This window comes from Numida meleagris, chromosome 2 (assembly GCF_002078875.1).
Source record: "Numida meleagris isolate 19003 breed g44 Domestic line chromosome 2, NumMel1.0, whole genome shotgun sequence".
Taxonomy (NCBI): domain Eukaryota; kingdom Metazoa; phylum Chordata; class Aves; order Galliformes; family Numididae; genus Numida; species Numida meleagris.
This window is the reverse complement of record NC_034410.1, coordinates 44047508-44066394: the sequence shown is the minus strand read 5'-3', so window position 1 is coordinate 44066394 and position 18887 is coordinate 44047508. Positions and strand designations below refer to the sequence as shown.

The 18887-nt window shown below is 41.6% G+C and overlaps 2 protein-coding genes across 5 annotated transcripts in view; one reads left to right on the top strand and one right to left on the bottom strand.

The window, feature by feature from the left end:
- Nucleotides 1-14318, top strand: part of MYRIP (myosin VIIA and Rab interacting protein) — a 273298-nt gene extending 258980 nt beyond the window's left edge. For 2 of the 4 annotated variants that reach the window (XM_021385994.1, XM_021385995.1), the window contains 6 exons: nt 5454-5648; nt 8029-8190; nt 9841-9945; nt 10041-10101; nt 10854-10972; nt 11631-14318. In XM_021385994.1, the coding sequence (XP_021241669.1) occupies nt 5454-5648; nt 8029-8190; nt 9841-9945; nt 10041-10101; nt 10854-10972; nt 11631-11663 (675 nt within the window). In that variant the 3' untranslated portion in view covers nt 11664-14318. Of the gene's footprint in view, nt 1-49; nt 113-5453; nt 5649-8028; nt 8191-9840; nt 9946-10040; nt 10102-10853; nt 10973-11630 lie in introns of all 4 variants that reach the window. The other 2 variants (XM_021385997.1, XM_021385996.1) reach the window with 2 other exon arrangements.
- LOC110394808 (prolactin-releasing peptide-like) lies at nt 15797-18406 on the bottom strand. Its single transcript, XM_021388833.1, is given in 3 exon segments — nt 15797-16653; nt 18051-18244; nt 18246-18406. Coding segments are annotated over 3 exon segments (408 nt in total). The 5' UTR covers nt 18281-18406; the 3' UTR covers nt 15797-16474.

The window sequence follows — 18887 nt, the reverse complement described above, 5'->3', positions numbered from 1 at the left end:
TTAACATAACTTTTCTGCCTTTTTATTTAACTGCTTTCCCACTATCTAGGAAAAACAAAAGGCTTTTGATCTTCATTTAAAGCTGCAGTTTTTATCCACTGTATTGCAGCAGGTGAGAGCACTTTGTTTTGTCTGTGTCTTTTGACATCGCTTACATAGTACGTAAGAGATGTTCTAAAGTGATATCGAGGGTTTCCTCATTTCCTAAGCAAAATTCTCCAATTCATATTATTTTCCTAGAATATCAGGCCTGAAATACCAAATCTCTTGACCAGATTCAAAGATAATTGCAGAAAATGGTTTTCTAATCAGGACGAGACCTATGTTATGTTGGGGGTGATGAGCATGAAGTTGATATTTGAAGCAGCCTGGCTCTCTTATTTGGATTCATTATGAGAATTTGGTTTTAGTAGTAAAGAAGAGAAGACAAACACGAGGTATATGATCTTCATATTCTCATATTCACATCTATTAAAAAATTTGAAAGGAAAATTTTAGAAGTTGATTTCAGCAGTATATTTTTAGCAGCTCCTGATCACTGTAGTCTCCAAAACTCTTTCTAAGCTCTCAATTTAAAAAGTGAACAAAACCCTTAATTCATTATAGAGGCTGTACACAGTGCATAGGCACTTTCTCACTTTGCTGCTAGTGCCTATTGCTTATCAGCTTATCATTCTGTTAGATGGGAATAGATCTCACATTCTGTGCTATTTGAGTATCAGCTTATAAGAGTCACATATTAGAACATATTTTCATTTTATTCACTAAGCAAATATATACTTACCGAGTATTTAAAATGCATGCTATTCGTAGTATCTCATATGTAGTACTAAACAAATCAATTTTGTACCATTTTCTCAGTCATTAAAAAATGCGATAACTTTTTTTGTGTCAAAGGTTGATGCTTAATTCAGAAAAACACTACTCCTCCCCACCTTTTCCTTTTTTTCTGCACTCTTAAGTTTTGTCCTGTGAGTTTTAATCGCCTGTTGGATCTTGGGTTTCTTCAGTGAAAGTATCGAGGACAATTTTAAAGAAAAAATGTTTTTCCGTTTGTGCAACATTGTCAGGCTGTAGACACTCATACAGAATGCTGTGTAGATTTTAAGACTTGAGTTATTCCTTTTCCAACCATAATATTTTATCTCCTGGAAAATAATGTTTTGAATGTCAGGGTTGCTGACTGCCATTGATGGCTAGGCAATGGTAGCTCTATTCTTCCCACACCGCAACATGGCCAGTATCCCAGGTCTTGCTTGCCCAAGCAGAAGACAAACTCTTAATGGGATTTCAGGGCCTTCTTAAAGCTGTACAATGAACTCCCACAGGATTCAGAGAATGGGCAAGGCAGATTCGGGTTCTGGTGTTGTTTTTGTCAAGTCTGTATTCAATCTAGTTACCCTGAAAAGATAAATGAACTGGAAACAAAGCCAAACTTTTCTTCTCCCCAACCCCATAAACTTCCCACACGAAGAAGGTGAGGCCTGTTGACTGAGAAACAGGCTTGAGAGTGGAGCTGAACATAACTGCACTGCAGTTGACATGGTCAAAACTAGCAGGGCTTTTAGCAATAGAAAGTTTCCCTTGCTCTATTTCTTGACATGTTGATGTCAACTATGCTCTAAGGAATTACTTACTAGTCACTGCCTTCCATGACAGTTTAACAGAGCTTAACAGTGGTATAATGTTATAGTGACAAAAAAAGAGAAGATTCTAATGGCTGAGTACAATGTGAAGAGAAAAATAGGGCAATTAATGGAGAACCTTACTACTTTAAGAGCTTGAACAATGAAATATATAATCTTCATGGAGAAGAAATGATGCGGAGATTTCATAGGCTGCTGAGTTGCCTAGAAGTACTTAATGCCTGACTACTCTCAGCAGCTTGGACACTTACATTGCTTCAGGCATAAATAAATAAATAAATTCAATAATAAATAAATTCAGATATAAATAAAACATCGTGCTTTGTTTCCATAATTCATCATCCTTTGTGCAAGCACCCTTAATTCAAGAATAAAAAAAACCAACGAAATGTTGGTAGTATCAACAGGGGAAGAAGAGTTAGCCAAAGAGAGGGGAAATGGCTTGACAGGAAGAGCTAGCTTAAACCACTGAAACGTGATTTCCAGCAAAACAAGAATCCTTTCCATCTGTACAATCACAGATGGAAATGGCAGTAAAAGATGTTTCGTATGATGCTCTTAGTTATATTCAAAACATGCAGGCACACATACATGTGTATTTGTTTGCACACACACACTTTTTTAGTATTTCATTGGTTTAAAAACTCTTCCACAAAGCACTCAGGAACCTGAACTTCTCCTTTTGATTGTATCTACAGTATTTATAAGCCTAGGCATTAATTATCATAAAAAGAAACAAATTGATGTTTTCTTCTTTCCGCTAAGCTCTTAATCTCAAATTCAGTAGAAAATGAGATTCTCATAACTGGTACAGACACTCAAATTTTGATAATCTGTATCAATTTCATTTGAGAAGAGTGGTTTAACTGAGTATCATAGTATCGCAGATGAAATCAGAACGCATCGCAGTGATTCAGGAAGAATGGTTGTGCTTAATTTTTCTGTGCTAGCTATTTGTAAATAGAGATTGCTTTCTGTGTATATCACGTCTATATTAGTTCTTTGCTCGACAAGACAGATGGGAGAGACTTCGTCATGGCGTGTTAGCAGTCTCTTTGAATGCGCTGTGGTTGTTAACAGTGACCTTTCTTGCACGGGCAAGATAAATTAGACAGCCAAAGGTCTTTATAGCAATTTGAAATGTCCACCTACCAGGGTGATGTTGGTGCACGTGTCTGTGAATTTAAAGTTATTTTTATAGAATCTCGTAATTCTTAGGTTTAAGGTGGATGGATGGAGAGGAGAGAGGGATTGTGAAGCATTAAAATTCCAGAATTTTTCTTTTTTCCTTACATGTGTTAAATAATTATCCCTAGAGTAGCTCACTATGTTTGCAAGCTGGCTGTTATAGAACACGAGTGATTTGAACAGCTTTTGACAGTTGCTGAAAAAGAAGTAGACACCTTTGTGAAAACAGTAACTGAGTATACAGTTTTTCCAGTTTGAGAACTCCTGAACTCTCTACATTTTTATGTCTTCCTCAAGCAGACATTAGTCTCTTCTTACATCTCTCAGTGTGCAATCTAAGGCAAAGCTGACTTCTAAATAGCCTTTAGCAGAAAACTTTCACAACGTTTAAATATAAATACTTCAAAATATTGCTCGTGCTCTTAAGTTTTGTGAGATCTACTCTTCACAGGTACTCTAAGGAAGGTTGCTTTTACAGTCCATTATTTCTCTATGATGTTTAGTGCCGTATCCTTGTTACACTATAAAAGCAGAAGTTTCACAAGCTTAAATAAAAGCTTTAACTGTGACTTCTGTGCCTGGATACCTGCAGGCTAGGATCATAATGCGTTCACTGAGACATGCACTTTATAAACATCCACCTAGCTGCCTTGTGTGACATTTAATGTGAAGCAAGTGTTTGGTTTTAGAAGTCAAGCAGCATCTGCCACAAAACCTTACCTCAGAAATCTAGAAAAGCTAAAAATTGTGTTTCTTTCTTGCTGAACTTTTCTTCTCCTGATCATATATATTGAGAATGTAGGGTATTTTATTCAAAATCTTGGTTTCATAAAGATTCCTATCACCAGGAAAGTAATAACCCTGTCCTTGGTCTGTAATAAGTGCCAGTATGTACTCTCAGATACTGGTGTAAGAAAACCTTTTTCTAATTTAATTAATTTAATCTTTTTTGGAAATCCATCATTAGCTACAAAGGGTAATTACAACAAAAAATATAATGAACACTGAAGTGAGGTTACAGTTCTTGAAATGGAGAACACACATCAGCGAAGATGATGAAGAAAATGTAGTTGATGATGAAAATGTAGTGTCTGGCCTTTATCCTGTCTTGTTCTCTCCTGATAAAATAGAATAAGAATTAGGTACTTGTAAAAGCGAATAATAAAACAAAGTAACATTGATTTCCTCCTCTATCCTATAAAATTATTGATCTGTTTTTAACCTAATTGGCACTTGTGAAAATAAATGGAAAAAACAGTCAGCTGTTTATGGAATTCAAGTATTTGTTCTCCGTATGAGAGTCCTAAGCTTCCTTGTTCACAGCTGTTCTAACAAGCTAAAGATCTGTGTGCAGTAGCATACAGTATTTGCTTTGTTCTCATTCTTCTTAATCTCACGTGTCCAATTATTTCTTGTAATTCAGAGAAATAACAGTGCCGAAGATGCCTTAATGTACTGATGTACTACAGTTGGGTACACACTGCTAAAGAAGTAGTATTTCAGTGAAAGTCTTACCTAACATAAAAAAATGAAAAGCAAACTACAGGAAAGAGAATACAAGAGGTTTTCCAGTTAAATCCCCCAGAGTTTGTGTGAACGAAAGAAATGTTATTTCTCCTATATCCTGCTAGGGAGACTGGCTGAAATATTGATTACTATAACATTTACATTGCAAAGTGTATAGGTAGATGGGTCCCTCATTCACATGCATAAGCGTATGTGTGTTTGAGGGATTTACTGAGTTTAGATCTGAACTTCCCTCTCTTTTAAGCAAAGTAGCACTGTATGTATTGTACATAAATTCAGTGATAGTGGTTGTATTGGCTTCAACAGACTCTGGCTCAGTCACCAAGCTGTATAGTTTAGATGGTGAGTTTGATGCTTGAGGGTACATTAGGTGAAATTTTATTGCCATTGGAGGATTTGAAGGCTGAAGCTCTGTAAAAATCATCTGAATTGGAGTAGGTAATAACCAATTGCAAATCAGGAACGTTGATGAAGAAAAAAGGCTTACAGTTGGTCAGGGTGTTATTTTTTTTGAACACAGATTAAACTGCATGCTTTTCCTTGGTATTTGATATAATTTATTTTTAAAAAGTTTATGTGCTTATAGCTCAACCTTTCTTTTTTGGGGCCATTGTGCAATTCCTCGCAATCATCCGTATAAGCTGCTGTCCTCACAGGGCTGCTGCAGATTGCTCTGCCCTGTTTGTGGCTGCAACAGGATGGCTCCTGTAGATACAGAGACATGCTTCCACGTCTGTTTGCCAGCACCCAAAAAAGAAGACTGTGGTTAAAAATCTGTTTTAAAAGCTATTGCAAAAATAGCTGTATCTAGCTCACTTGGATTTTAAAGCTAGATATGTGTATGTTCCTTTGCCATAAGGATTGGAATAGCCCTCCAGTAGAAATTGTTGTGGAATAGTTGTGTATGTGTGTTACTTTGTCTGCTGTATCCGTGTGCATGTGCTGAAAAGGGAGAGAGAGTGCCTCAGCAACTAGCCAGGTGTTATTATTTTGGCATTTTTAAACCTACAGGTATAGGCAATGCCATGCCAGATAATACCCCTCTGTGCTAACCTAATGCTGTTTTCTCTCTCTACTCTTAAATCAAAACAGAAGTACTCTGCTGTCTCTCTCTGCAACATATCTACAGAGGTCCTGAAAGTCATCAACGCCACTGAAGAGCTGATAGCGGAATCCACCAGTCCCTGCGATTTCCCAGATGACGTTCAGGACAAGGGAAGAGGGACGTTCCCACTGGGGACCGACCCCATCAGACTCGACGAGCAGCTTACCACACTGGAAGAAAACGTAAGAACGCGAATCAGCGTGTGAGTGGCTGGATGCGTGTGCATGAGACAGCCGGAAAGAGAGAGTGCGTAGGCAGCATCAGCCTGTGGTGAGAATTAGTCCTGTGCTGCCAAACAAATACACCAACAGAACAAAAGATACAATTCCAGAGCGGTACTCAGCTGTGTTATGTGTTGCTTTTTTTCAATGTATACTTACTTGAGGGAGGGGAAGAGTTGGATGTGCTGTGTTTTACAACTAAATTCAGAAACCCTATGTTAAAAATTAGCGTAAGCCCTCCAGCTGTGCAGCTGTGCCATGCCTTGCTGAATCCACGCATCCCCACATCCCAGCGCAGCTTCACTGTTGTAAGGGCAGGTAGGGAAAGCGTGTCCCAAGTCACACGGAAAAGTGGAGGACCTCTTCTCCACCCACGCTTCCCCACCATTGAGCACTAGGGAACCGATAAAAGCAGCAGGCTGGAGAAGTCAAATTAAAAAAACATCACTTAAGCTCCAGAAATCCTTCTTGTCCTTCTGACTATTTGACATCTCTAGTGCTGTGGCCTCTAGTTGTTCATTTGGGCCAAGCATTTCTCACTGAGCAGATACTGGGTGCTGAGTATGAACAAACACTACTGCTTGCTGTGGTGTTTGTTCATAAGGCTCAGCTCAGTCTTGCTGTGTCTCCACACCGCATCTTTCTCTGCTCCAAACAGGATTTGAAGTAGGTGGCAAAACTCTATGGTATCAAGATTTCAGTACCACACTCCACATGCAGATTTAAAGAGCCTTGAGAAATTCAGGAATCTAGAATTTTTCCCAATGCAAATGGGGCATACATGCAAGCATACATCCTCTTGGAAGCAAATTTTGGAAGAGGATCTAGGTGTTCATGTAGACATCTTACTGCATTCATTTTTCTCATTCTTACTGTTTGGGGGACTGTATGTTCATCAGCAAGGAGGATGTAGGGCCACCTGTCGCAGCACAAGCTCTGGTGGTGTTAGTGGAAGCTCTGCATACCTAAACGATGGTGAAATAAGTGTCTTCAATCTGAACATGAACATATGCATAAGGACAGGATTTAGTGGAGACCGGGAAGTACACCATTGCTGTTTGGAAGTGCAATGGTTGTTCAGGCAAAGAGAATCTTCTTATTGAGAAAAACCTTCTATTTAGATCTAGCTGGAAAATGACCAATAAAATTAAAATTTTATAAATGAGAGAGTGACTGAGTTACAAAAACATCATTGACATTCTTCGTTGGATTTTGTGGTCGCTTTCTAAAGAGATGTCTTGTTATACTGTTCTTTTTCTTCTTTCTTTGAGCTTTTAGATATAATAGATAAATCAAGAAAAGAACCTATTAATCTGAAGTGGCTGTTATACATTACACCGTAAAGACATATCACTGAAGTAAATGGAAAGAATAATTAAAACCCACAAAAGCAAGAACATTTATATTTACATCAGAATGTTAACTTCAGGGTCCACATCTGTCTCTAAGTACTTGAGCAAAAGTGTTAAATCAGGTCACTTATTTGTTCTAAGTACATTTTTCAAGGATTTCTTGCCTGCAGTTACATTGTTGCCTCACAAGATGCAGTTCATACAAGACGTAGTGAATTTCTTTCTTGGCAAAGTCATATACACGTATATACATTTATGCCTTGAAACAACTAATACAAAGAAGAAAAATCTCTTGCAAGCCATTAAGAACCAACAGCAAAATAAAAATAATAAGATTAAACAGTTAAATCTTAATCTAGACATTCTCCACCACTTCAGACCTGTAAAGTCACAGAGTGGCCAGAAATTTGCCAGGAGATGGCAAAGTTTTTGGCTGCTGCATATTTGAGTGAGACCCGAGTGGGATGGAGAACTAGGTTCTTCATCTGAGCACCGTTATTCTATAAGAAGTTAATAGCCACATGATGCTGGTCAGTTATTCTTGCACAGTTTTTGATTACCAGAATGCATTGAGTGTGAATAAATACTGAAGTCGCTGTTTCAATAAACACGGTTTTACACGAGGTGTGATCTGTTGACTTCACCTTGCAGGCTTTAGTTTTTGTTGTAAAATTGAATGACAAAAATTAAAAAGGAAACTTGTCAGCGTTCTTTTGTGGTTTGGTTTGGTGTGGGTTTTTTTTTGCTAATGAATCCAGAACAAGTCTGTTTTGGCATATCATTGTAGCACCTCTGGAATTTGGAGCTCAGCTGCCTCATACTCGTCCCTTCTCTTTATGGATGTTGGTTTTGGATTATTCCCAAATGATTTACCTCTGCCAGCACCTACTTGCAGTGACTTAGCGAAGTGGGGAGCTCGGAGGTGTCATGGAGAACCTCTGTGCTCACAGAACAGGAATCACTGCCCCTGTCCCCCCTTGGCCCCACAGGTGTACCTGACGGCCGGCACGGTGTATGGCCTGGAGGGGCAGCTGAGCAGCCTGGAGGATGCGGCGCGGCAGATCAGCAGCGTGACAGCAGAATCAGAGCTGGCCGAGCTGGAGGACCAGGTGGCCACAGCAGCTGCCCAGGTGCATCATGCGGAGCTGCAGGTGAGGACGGCGGCTCCTCGCCACTCGCCGCTTCATGCCGCCTTCCCCCACGCTTCCCTTCCATCTGCGCACACTTCTTTGCAATATTCTCCTATACTGCAGCAAACTCTCAGTCCAAGGATACATGACTGCGTCACAGGAGCTGAGCAAAGCACAGCTGAGACATGTCACTCAGCACAGATGTACCGTATTTGTTTCTTCCCTCAGCTTGTTTTCAGACAGGAGTGTAGCAGCATGTTACTGTAATTCTGTCCTTGCTTTTCACTCCCATACAGCTCATGTGGTGTGCTGTCACATGTGTGACTGTTGTCTGACTGCAAATACAGCCTTGGGTAGTTCTTCTAATCAGCAGATTGTAGAGCACTGTATTAGAGAAGCCAGGGTCGATCTACCTCAAAAGGCCAAGGGCAGAGCTCAGCACTCGCAAGTCTGCCTTGGGATTTGGCTGCTGATCCATGCACAGCCCAGCAAAAGGCAGAGGCTCCTGTGCTCTGTGGCCTAGTGTCTCTCTAGCGGGCTCCTGATATTTTGGGGCTGCAAGGAGAACTTCACGGCCCGGTGCAGAAAGCTGAACATGGCCTACATGGGTAGTAGTGTGCTACAGTGCTTACTGACTGGGCCGTGCCATGCGAGGCCCTCCAGCAGGCCCCTGCCAGCCTCAGCAAGAGGATGCCTATTTTGCTCAGTGCAAGCGTGCTCAAAGCCCACAGTTTGACACTGCCCTGATGTCAGAAGTGCAGTGCTGAAATAGATGGCAAACTGGCAGTGGCCTCATTGGCCTTGGTCAGTAATTTCTGCTACATACATTAATGTAAGTGAGAAGAGAGGAGGGGAGAGGCCTGAGCTATGGGAGCAGGATGACAAAAAGATAACCTGCAGTTGGACTGAAGGCCCTCTACAGAATAAACACATCAGGTGTCATAAATCAGGAATCAGATTACATGTGCAGCCAGCGTCTCACTTCTCTGACACTTCTTTCCCTTTGGGTGACATATGTTTCCACTGGTCTCCTCATCAGCCTACTTTCCCCCTATGTTTGCTTCCCTAGCCTTTTATTTCTCCTAATAACTTGTTTGCCACTGAATGTTTTTACATAGCGGTACTTGCATTTGTGCATGTTTGTGTTTAGCATGCCTGTCACTTACAACAAATATTCAAGATCAAACATTTGCATTTTGTGACAGCGGATGTACTTTGTGCATGGTTGAAATTAATTTTGAATTATGAAATGTGTCCCAAATAGTTGTTATTTGAATGTAGCCTTAGAAAAGCACAGCTTGAATGAACCTGGAAGTATAGCTAGCAGTAATTTGGAGATGGTAGTCAGGGGATTCTCTCCTTTCTTTTTTTCCTCAAAAGGAGCAAAATGCTTTTTCCTTGGAGTCGCACGGTAGGTTGGATTGCTCTTTTCCTTCATCTTTACTAACAAATTAACCCCCTTTTGACATCAGGACTAAAGTGTACAGGAAAGCAAAGTGTCAGAGTTGCTGAAGAGCTCAGCCGTCTGTTTGTACTTTTTGATTAAAGAAGATGTGACTGGGGGGAGGGATATATTTTAGTAGTGGCATCCATAGTAATTTTCAAACTTCTTTTTCCCCCTCCCCATCTGTCTGTCTGTCTCTCTCTCTCTCTCTCTTATTTTCTTTGAAGATTTCAGATATTGAGAGCAGAATATCAGCTCTCACTGTTGCAGGCTTGAACGTGGCTCCATGTGTTCGCCTGACAAGAAAACGGGATCAAAAGCAAACAAACCAGGTGCCCGAACATTATGTGGTATTCAAAAATACATTGGGCAAGTCTTGCCTCATTTTCCTTAATGGAGTTGAGTAATGTGTTTGTGTTGCTTTCAGATGCATACTATTGACACCTCAAGACAGCAGAGGAGGAAACTTCCAGCTCCACCAATAAAAGGTACACTTAAGTTGTTCCTATGCTATGTTTGTAGTCCCTCCTTAGAAGTTTCAGTGTAATGTACAGTTCAACAAAGTAGGGGCAAGATTAAGTTACAAAATGAACAGAGAAAGCCTAGATGTGTCCACCCTCTTCATTTACCATTGCACTTGCAAAAATAAAGTACGCATTCGGTACATAAAGCATCACCACTCCGTCTTTCAGCAGATGATATGACAGTGGCAAATTATCAGGAGCAGAAGCAAAAGGCATGCTGAATTCTTGTCCTGCAGAAGTTAGGCTGCTGCTGCCAAGCGCGCAGGGTTAGGCTGTGAGGGGCAAGCAGTCACAGTGCTAATTACCAATAGGCACTTGCCACTCTGCACAGCCCACAGTTGCTTTCTTAAAGACTATGCCTACTGAATTCAGTCCATGGTACCAGGCTCAGAGATGTTGCTGGTATGTTAGAGTATGGCTGTAAATTAATTTTGTAAAATACAGTTCTCTTTTCTTCCCTTCCTTTATCTCTGACAATTCTAGGTCCTGCTTCACCTTGTTTTACTCTTGTGTAATTCCAATGTTTGACATGGCCTCAGACTTTATAGTAAACTTCCAGTATCACAGCAAGCTGCTTTCCATCTAAATTAAATCCAGCTTTTCTTATTTGTCCTTGGGGAAGTTTTCTCTCTCTGGAAGCTGTGATTCTTCATGAGTATTGCTACCTTGGCTTCAGTCTGTTATGTGAAAAATCTCCCTCTTTGTATTTTTCCCAGGTGAAAAAATAGATGGTTCTCCAATTACCACTGTCAGAACATTTAACAGAAACTTCATGCTTCAAGGATCTCTAACGCAAAGAACTAAAGAGAGGAAAAGCACTGCCAAGGACTTAATGGTAAAACCAAAACAAATGTTTTTAAAGCTTCTATTAAAAGGAGTTAAATAGAGATATACCAGTGTAGGTAGATATATTTCAACATCTTCACAAAACTTCTCTTAATAGCGTGAAGAAAAATAATACACTGCTTAGGTTGCTCTAACCGATTGTGGCCAGTGTGTTGGAAGCTGTCAGACTATACACGACCAGCACATAGCAGCTGTTTGCTCCTGAGTGTTAGCCTCTAGGAATGTATGCCAGCTGTCAGGTAAATAATGAGGTGCTATGCTAATTTAAAGTAAAGAAATAAAGTAGTGGTCCTGCAGTTCAGGCCCTCCCAGCACCAACTGCACAGTGTAACTCTACAGCTGAGGGTAACCTTGAATTACACTGATTTCTGAGAAATATTCAAAGGTAGCATAAGTGATATTTGAAGAGTGGCCAGGCCGCATGTTGGCAAGGCAGGATTTGAACAAATAAGTTTCACTGCACAACTGTCGATCATCTCTGCTGTAGATGGATAAGAAAAAAAAATGTTAACTGTCCCTAAGCAGTTTCCCATTAGATATCTGGAAGAGAAGTGAGGAGGTGAGAAGGAGAAGGATCTGGCTCCCTTCAGCAGGCTTGTTTTGTGTTTTGCTGATGTTTCTCTCTTCCTTGTCCCTCTCTGTTCCAGGAACCTGCTATAGGATCTGCTGTGATGTACTAAACTTTGACTTCTCTACTGCCAATAACACACTGCCTAAGGCTGTACACTAGAGTGCCTTTACTTAACAGCCATTGTGTATGTCCAGCTGAAAATGGACCCTCAAGAACCCACAATGCCTCAGTTATAGGGCTTCGTTTGGATACCTCACTGAGAAAGCTGTCCAAGTCTTCAGCATTGTGGTCTGCTAAAGGAAACTCTGCCTTAAAGTTCTCACAAGACTCTAGAAGGGACGCTGAGTTTCAAAAGCAAGGCTCCTCATTTTAAGATGCACTTTTTCTCCCCATTGATTGTACTAAAGTATGTCGTCTTTAAACTGCAGTATGTTTTTGTACACTCAGTCAATCACAGTTATAGGCCAATATTTCATACAGAAAGAGTGAACAAAGCAGACCTGTGATCCACATTTGCTGGCCTCTTATTCATGTAGGCATCTGTCTTGTCAAGCAATAAGAACAACTCTGTGCAGCATATGCTGCTTTTAGCTGCTTGGTGGGAGCGGAGGATCCATGTACCTAACTGCTCCCCAGGAGCCAGTGGAAGTTCTGACAAGGCAGGTGGGAGGAGATGCGATGTGCAAAGACTTCTCTGTTCACTCAGAGTACCTTTGGCAGAGTTAAGGTTCTAGCTCCAGAGCTGTGCGTTCTGCTGTTGGGGAACGTGGATGTCATGGTGAGCCATGAATTGGTGGTACACAGCGCATGTGGACCAGATGTCTGCTGGGTTACAATCCTGGCATCTGGACACATCTGAGTACTGTTGTGAAACCACCACCTTTGTCTGTCTCATTCCTCTTGGTATCATTGTCCGCTGGATGGTGTCCAACCACGCTGTAGTTCAGAATCAATTCTGACCAAATCTTTAAGATTGGAGAAGGAAAGTAAAAGCACTGTGGGTGAGATCTCTGCTAGCTGGCTGGTGGCTGTAAGGTGGCTGCAACCCGTAAGAGATTCCCTTCTGCCACTTGTCTTTTCTGAGGAGGGGACAAATGCAGTCCAGATGTCTTTTCCTTTACCCATCCATAGCCAATGTGGTGTGGTACCTAGGGCCTGTCACTGGTGCCTGCTCTGATCAGACCACTCTGAATTGGATTGTGAATCACAAGATTTCTTCTTTCCTTTCCTGAGACCCTAGAAATGTGTGCCAAACCCTGGAAGGCCTTTGAACGGATGCCCAGGAGGGAAGATGCTGCTTACAAGGTGTCCCTCTCACCCATTCTTGGGAGGGCCTTGCCAATTTGCAGTTACTTTTTGTTCTGGGGTGTAGTTAGAGGAGGTAAGTGTTAGGCCAGTGAAACTTTTATATTCCACACAACGCAGTGCAGGTACACATATACAGACTGGGCTGATGTGAGTCGTGCTGTGAAGGAGAACATTAATTGCTAAGTTCCCCCTCAGCATGAAGGGTCAGAGAACACCTTCCTACGGTGAGATCTCTCTGTCCTGAGCAAAACCTGGCTAATTCTCAGAATACAGCGGGGCCTAGGGGGCAGGTGGGGCTGTTAAGAAAGGGCTGAGTGGGATGGCTGGGAAGACAGCTCCAGTCACATATCCGCCACCAATATTTGAAGCTTAGCCTGTCAGTGTGCTGCTGTCCAGCTGTAGGTAGGGATATGTCAGAATATCTACAGCCACCTTCCCACCCAGGCGACATAAGTGTTCCTCCGTCTCTCTAATTAGTTTCCACCTGCCGAAGATCTGGCTCGATACGTTTGTTCTGGGTGAAATTACGCCTTCTCTTACTCTCACACAATACTAGTTCTCTGGAACTGGTTTGCACAGATGTGAGGGCAGAATTTGGCCCGCTCTGTTTAATATATAAGTACATATGTAAAAATAGATTTTATTTATATATGCAATCCAGTAAAGGAGATTAAACAGAGTAGGATGCCTAGGAATTTTCTGTTACGCAGTCTCCTCCTCCTCCCTTGACTGTTCTCGTGTTATGTATACAATACATTCCCAGGTTCTGGTTAACGCAGGTATGTGTGTTATGAAATGTCATTACTGGTGGTTGGTCTACATATTCGTCTAATAATTATAACCAATATTGTGTATGATGCAGAAATGACTAATTTTAATAGAATAACTCTTTGCCTTTTGTTCTGTTAGTGTGATTTAAACAAGCCAACAAAGTTTGGAATAGGTTGTTTTCCTTAAGAGGCATGAAAAGCAACTATTATCGTGTTACAATGTTAAAATATTCAGTCTTCTTTGACAGAAAAATGTGTACTGTGTAGGCATTGCAAAAAAAAAAAAGAAAAAAAAAGAAGAAAAAAATCCCACCTGCTATATGGCATTTGAATTTTTACAAATGTTTATTGTGCCAAATATGTGCAAAGATATAATTTACTGTTTTAAAAAAATCATAAAAGCATACGTTATAGCACACAAAGGATTATTTTGTCATCAAGTGATTTCAATCTTAAGTGTTAATATTTATATTTAGATTAATTTTTATAAATGAAAATATTTTAACGGGTAAAATGGAGGCAGTATGATCAATTTGATTAAGTCTGAGTGAATATTAAGCTTGCCTTGTTGTTGTTATCTGCATACTCACCAAGAATTATTGTCAAGAGAAATTATAAGAGTAAAAGCAATTTATGAAAAAAAATTCCTTTCCAAGGACTTGATTCATAAAGAAAACGCAAAAGTTCTCCTCTGTGGTGTGGATTTATGTGCCCTTTGGTCAGGAAACGCTCTACCCATACTGCCGCACCGCAAACAACCCATTCCTGGTTAAATGCAGATGGGCAACTGAGAGTCCCCTTGCTCAGCTGAAGGGAGAAATACTCCCTAAGACCTCCAGTTCAGGTCATTCTCCAGTGAGGTGGAGCATCCATACCTCGCTGACAGACCACTCACAAACAGAAACCAGAGTTGAGTTATCTGCTATAATTAATTCAACCGTTATTAAATTTTAGTAGTAATTCTAACAAAACACAACTAGGAATGCGAGTTCATTCTAGTTTGTCATCTGCAGCATGACTCATTAACGATCGTTCATTAGCTGAATTGTAAGTTGTCTTTTCTGGATGCGTGCCATAGATTAAACTGCATTTGAATAGTCTTGCTGCTAGTAGTTATCAAGATTAAACATACTGCAAATAACACTTCTAAAATGAGTATAACAAAGTTAATTACCATGGCAAACATGCGTATTAAGCCACAACACAAGGCTTATTGATGTGGACCAATGTTGCCATTAGTACATTGTTTGTGGTGCTCAGAGAGTGGCTTTAGCTTGATCAGATCATGTTCTTAAAAACAACAACATGGTTTTAAAGGGCATCAGACCATTTAGGCCCTTATCTCTTTTGGATAACAGCACACGCCTACCTGCAGTAGGCACAAAACTACTCTGAAGAGTTTAATTAGCCAATTTTCATAGAATCATAGAGTGGCTTGGGTTGGAAGGGACCTCAAGGACTATCAAGTTCCAACCCCCCTGCCACAGGCAAGGTTGCCAACCACTAGATCAAGTACTAGATCAGATTGCCCAGGGCCCCATCCAATCTGGCCTTAGACGCCTCCAGGGACGAGGCATCCACAGCCTCTCTGGGCAGCCTGTTCCAGCACCTCACCACTCCCTCGGTAAAAAACTTCCCCCTGACATCTAATCTAGATCTCCCCTCCTTTAGTTTTAAACCATTCCCCCTTGTCCAATCACTGTCTACCCATGTAAAAAGTTGTTTTCTCTCATGTTTATAAATGCCCTTTAAATATTGGAAGGCTGCAATCAGGTCTCCCCACAGCCTTCTCTTTTCCAGGCTGAATAAACCCAGTTCCTTTAGTCTGTCTTCACAGGAGAGGTGCTCCAGCCCTTGGATCATTTTCACGGTCCTCCTCTGGACCCTCTCCAAAAGCCCCACATCCTTCCTGTGTTGGGGGCCCCAGGCCTGGATGCGGTACTCCATCCGGGGCCTCATGAGGGCAGAGTAGAGGGAAACAGTCACCTCCCTCTTCCTGCTGGTCACCCCTCTTTTGATGGAGCCCAGGATACCATTAGCCTCTGGGATGCAAATACACACTGCTGACTCATGTTAAATTGTTTGTCAGCCAGGACCCCTGAGTCCTTCTCAGCAGAGCTACTCTCAAGGATTTCTTCTCCTAGTTTGTGTACATATTCGGGATTATCTTGACCCAAGTGCAAAACCTTGCATTTTTTAAATAATTATTATTTTTTAATTTTCTGTCCTTCAGCAGAGAGAAGATAGTTATCTTTGACAGAAGCTCCTTTTTGTTCATTAATGTATCTTCAGCAGCACAGCAATAATCATAAAAGGCCAGAGCGTAGTTCAGGGCTGCATTCCCACAAGTGACTGCTAACAATCTGCATAAAAGCTACAGATTTCATGCCGTTGATGCAGGTACATTAAACATTAGTGAGAGCCTTTTTTCTTTTGTCCAACCACTGCTTTTTATTTTTACACAGCAACAGCCATTGACTTTAAAATGTGACAGGAAGGTTTAATGGTACACTAACACTGCTGAGTTTAAATCCCAGCACAGGAGCTCTTTGGATTTTGGGTAAATGTAATGTTACAGTGCACAGCATCCTCACAGCTCAGAGAAGGGAATGGTGAAGGTGAAAGAGGCAAGAAACACTTTTTAAAGCTACAGTTACACTTACTGCTGGTGTCAATGCATTGTCTTTTACCTGCATCCTGAATGTGTTTCTTCTTGAAGGAACTTGCAGGAGGAGCAGAGAGAGGAGCAGCATAGGACTGCCGGGCTAAAGCAGAGCCCTGAGGTGCAGGGCAGGGGCAATTCAGACAGCAGAGTTTAGGTCAGTGCCTTGGGACACGGCCGTCACCAGTCGCTGTCCTCTGCGTCCAACACTTCCTGCTCCCACAAGGCGTTCAGGATGAAATCCAGGCGTCTGCTCATGGGCCTCAAGCTTCCACTGCCGCCTCTCAGCTGCCTCTTCCCAAACCGACCAATGGGTCGAACTCCACGTCCCACGTACCAAAAGGGGTCGATCTCGGGGCCTGGAATTCAAAGCGCTGGGTGAAGCATCTACTACTGTACATAAAGGCAGCATTTCCTGAACACCTCAAGGGTGTTAAACGGCAAATCTGTAACCTGGGAGAAAAAACAAGGGGAAAGGCTGCAGCCAGACATAGAATTTTGTGCTTGCCATGTGGGCACACAGGAAGAGTGTTCAGACGTAAAAATAATTGTCATCTGTCTGGTCTGCAATCTGCAGTTCTAACATAAGGCAAAGTACCTATTGTTTTCTCCTTTAGTTGTTTTTATGGATGACTTTTTTTCTTTGAAATGCACTCATAGTTGACTTATTTTTATAGCCTGGTTTAGTTCTGCAGCAAGTGTGGAGAGGGTATAGTTGTATTAGAGACTAAGGTACAGCGTCAGGGAAAAAGCACAAACACTGGAGGTGATGCTACCCCAAGGAAATGCCAAATCATTCCAAAGACAGACGGATGTCAGGAATGGGACTTTAAATGCATAATGAAGTGTGTGAATCACACAGAAGTCTCACACAAGGCAGAGGGATTTTCCCTTGTGAGTTTTGCTGCTTGAACTCAGAAAACCAAACAAAAAGATCCACTGTGGCTGTACATTTCTCCACACAGAGTTTAACATCCTGCTGCCCACCAAATCGCAAGTCATTTCTTGACTTTCACTCAAAGACCTAAAAGCCAAGGCTGCCCACATCTCCAGTTCTCTCTGAAAGGACAGGGTTGTGCCCCTGTAAGCCTACAGGCCTTGCTCCCCACAACCAATTCTTGCTCACTACACATTCAGCCATGAGCCTTTGCTCCTTGGGGGAAGGTTAGATTTCATGCTACAGATTTTCCCAAAAATACTTTGGATTGTTTGTTAGCTTCTGCTTGGGACACACAGAGCTGTTCTTCATTCCGGTCAGTTCCTCACAGTATTTCTGAACAAGCATGCTTCAGCCACTTGTATTTTGATTTTCAGACAACTTGATGTTTCCAGACAGAAGTTAAGATCTCTGTAAAGCACATTTAAGCCACTGGCACTTGCTTGCTTTATTACTTCTTAAAAGTAGTTGTGAACTGACACAGATCTACAGAACACAGCTGAAAATAAGTTGCTTAAGTAGTCAATATCAACTGCCTTGCACTTTGTTGGTCTTTTGTACATTAATGTCTTCTCTGATATTTATAAAAAAATTACAGTATTTCCCTTGACAAATTCAGGGCTATGAAGTGGAGCTTAAGACCTGTATATGCTCTTAGAAATGTAAATAGAGGAGCAGGACCTCCCACCATCACTTTACCATAGAAACACCCGCAAGGATTTGCAGCTGAACTTTGCCTGGCAGCCTTACCCTGATCCCTTGATGTACCAGGGGCCAAAGGGTCACCATCACATTGCATCAGGTGAGAGTCATACTTACTTCTATTGTCTATCTGATGTTTAAAAGGTCTGCTCTGTCTTGAAGCAAAGCTGAGCGATACCAAGAGCACCAGCACGTAGACAGTGACCAGCTTTAAGTGTTTTGGTGACCACTGGGGGTGCGGTGTCCACAGGATCAGATGCCACATGATGGAGCGGTGGTAGGAAGGCTGTGAGGAGGAAAGTGGACAAAGCTCTCAAGGTGAAGGAAGATGTCAGTTGTAACAGCATGTTCCTATCAGGGCCATTTCATGACTAAGTTCTGTGAAGCACTGACACTGGGGATGTCCTGAGTATTTCTGTTTAAAGGAAAAGACTGCAGTGAACCATCTACTGAGTTAAGATGTGCAGCTTGAGTTTTTCCTCATCATCCGTGAAAGCCCATGGCACAGCTTCGCAGGACATAGAGTCCTGGCCCTGAGGTTACCGCTGACTCTCTTCGTGGCCTTCCATATGACCACTGGCCATCAGTGTGTTCTGGCCACTGTCTCCATCACCCTTTCCCCACCTGTGAAATACCTTTCACATTTATATTTTAAACAATCTCTTTACATCTAAGTGCATTAGAAAAAGCTTCTTGAAAGGGAATTATCTTCCTATGTCAGCTTTCACAGATAGCTGGCAAAAGTGCGATTTCCAGTTTTGTTTCCACTGTTAGTTCTCCCTGTAAATGCATCCATATGCAACTGCCAGAAGGTGCCGGGTTGGGAAAACCCAGGAGGTGCATGATGCTGGGCTCTAGTTACCACTGCGCCCTGTCTATGTGGCATTTCGGTCAAGCATCGTCACATCATTTCTCCCAGTCGTAATGCTAGGAGCGTACCTTGTGCAAAATCAG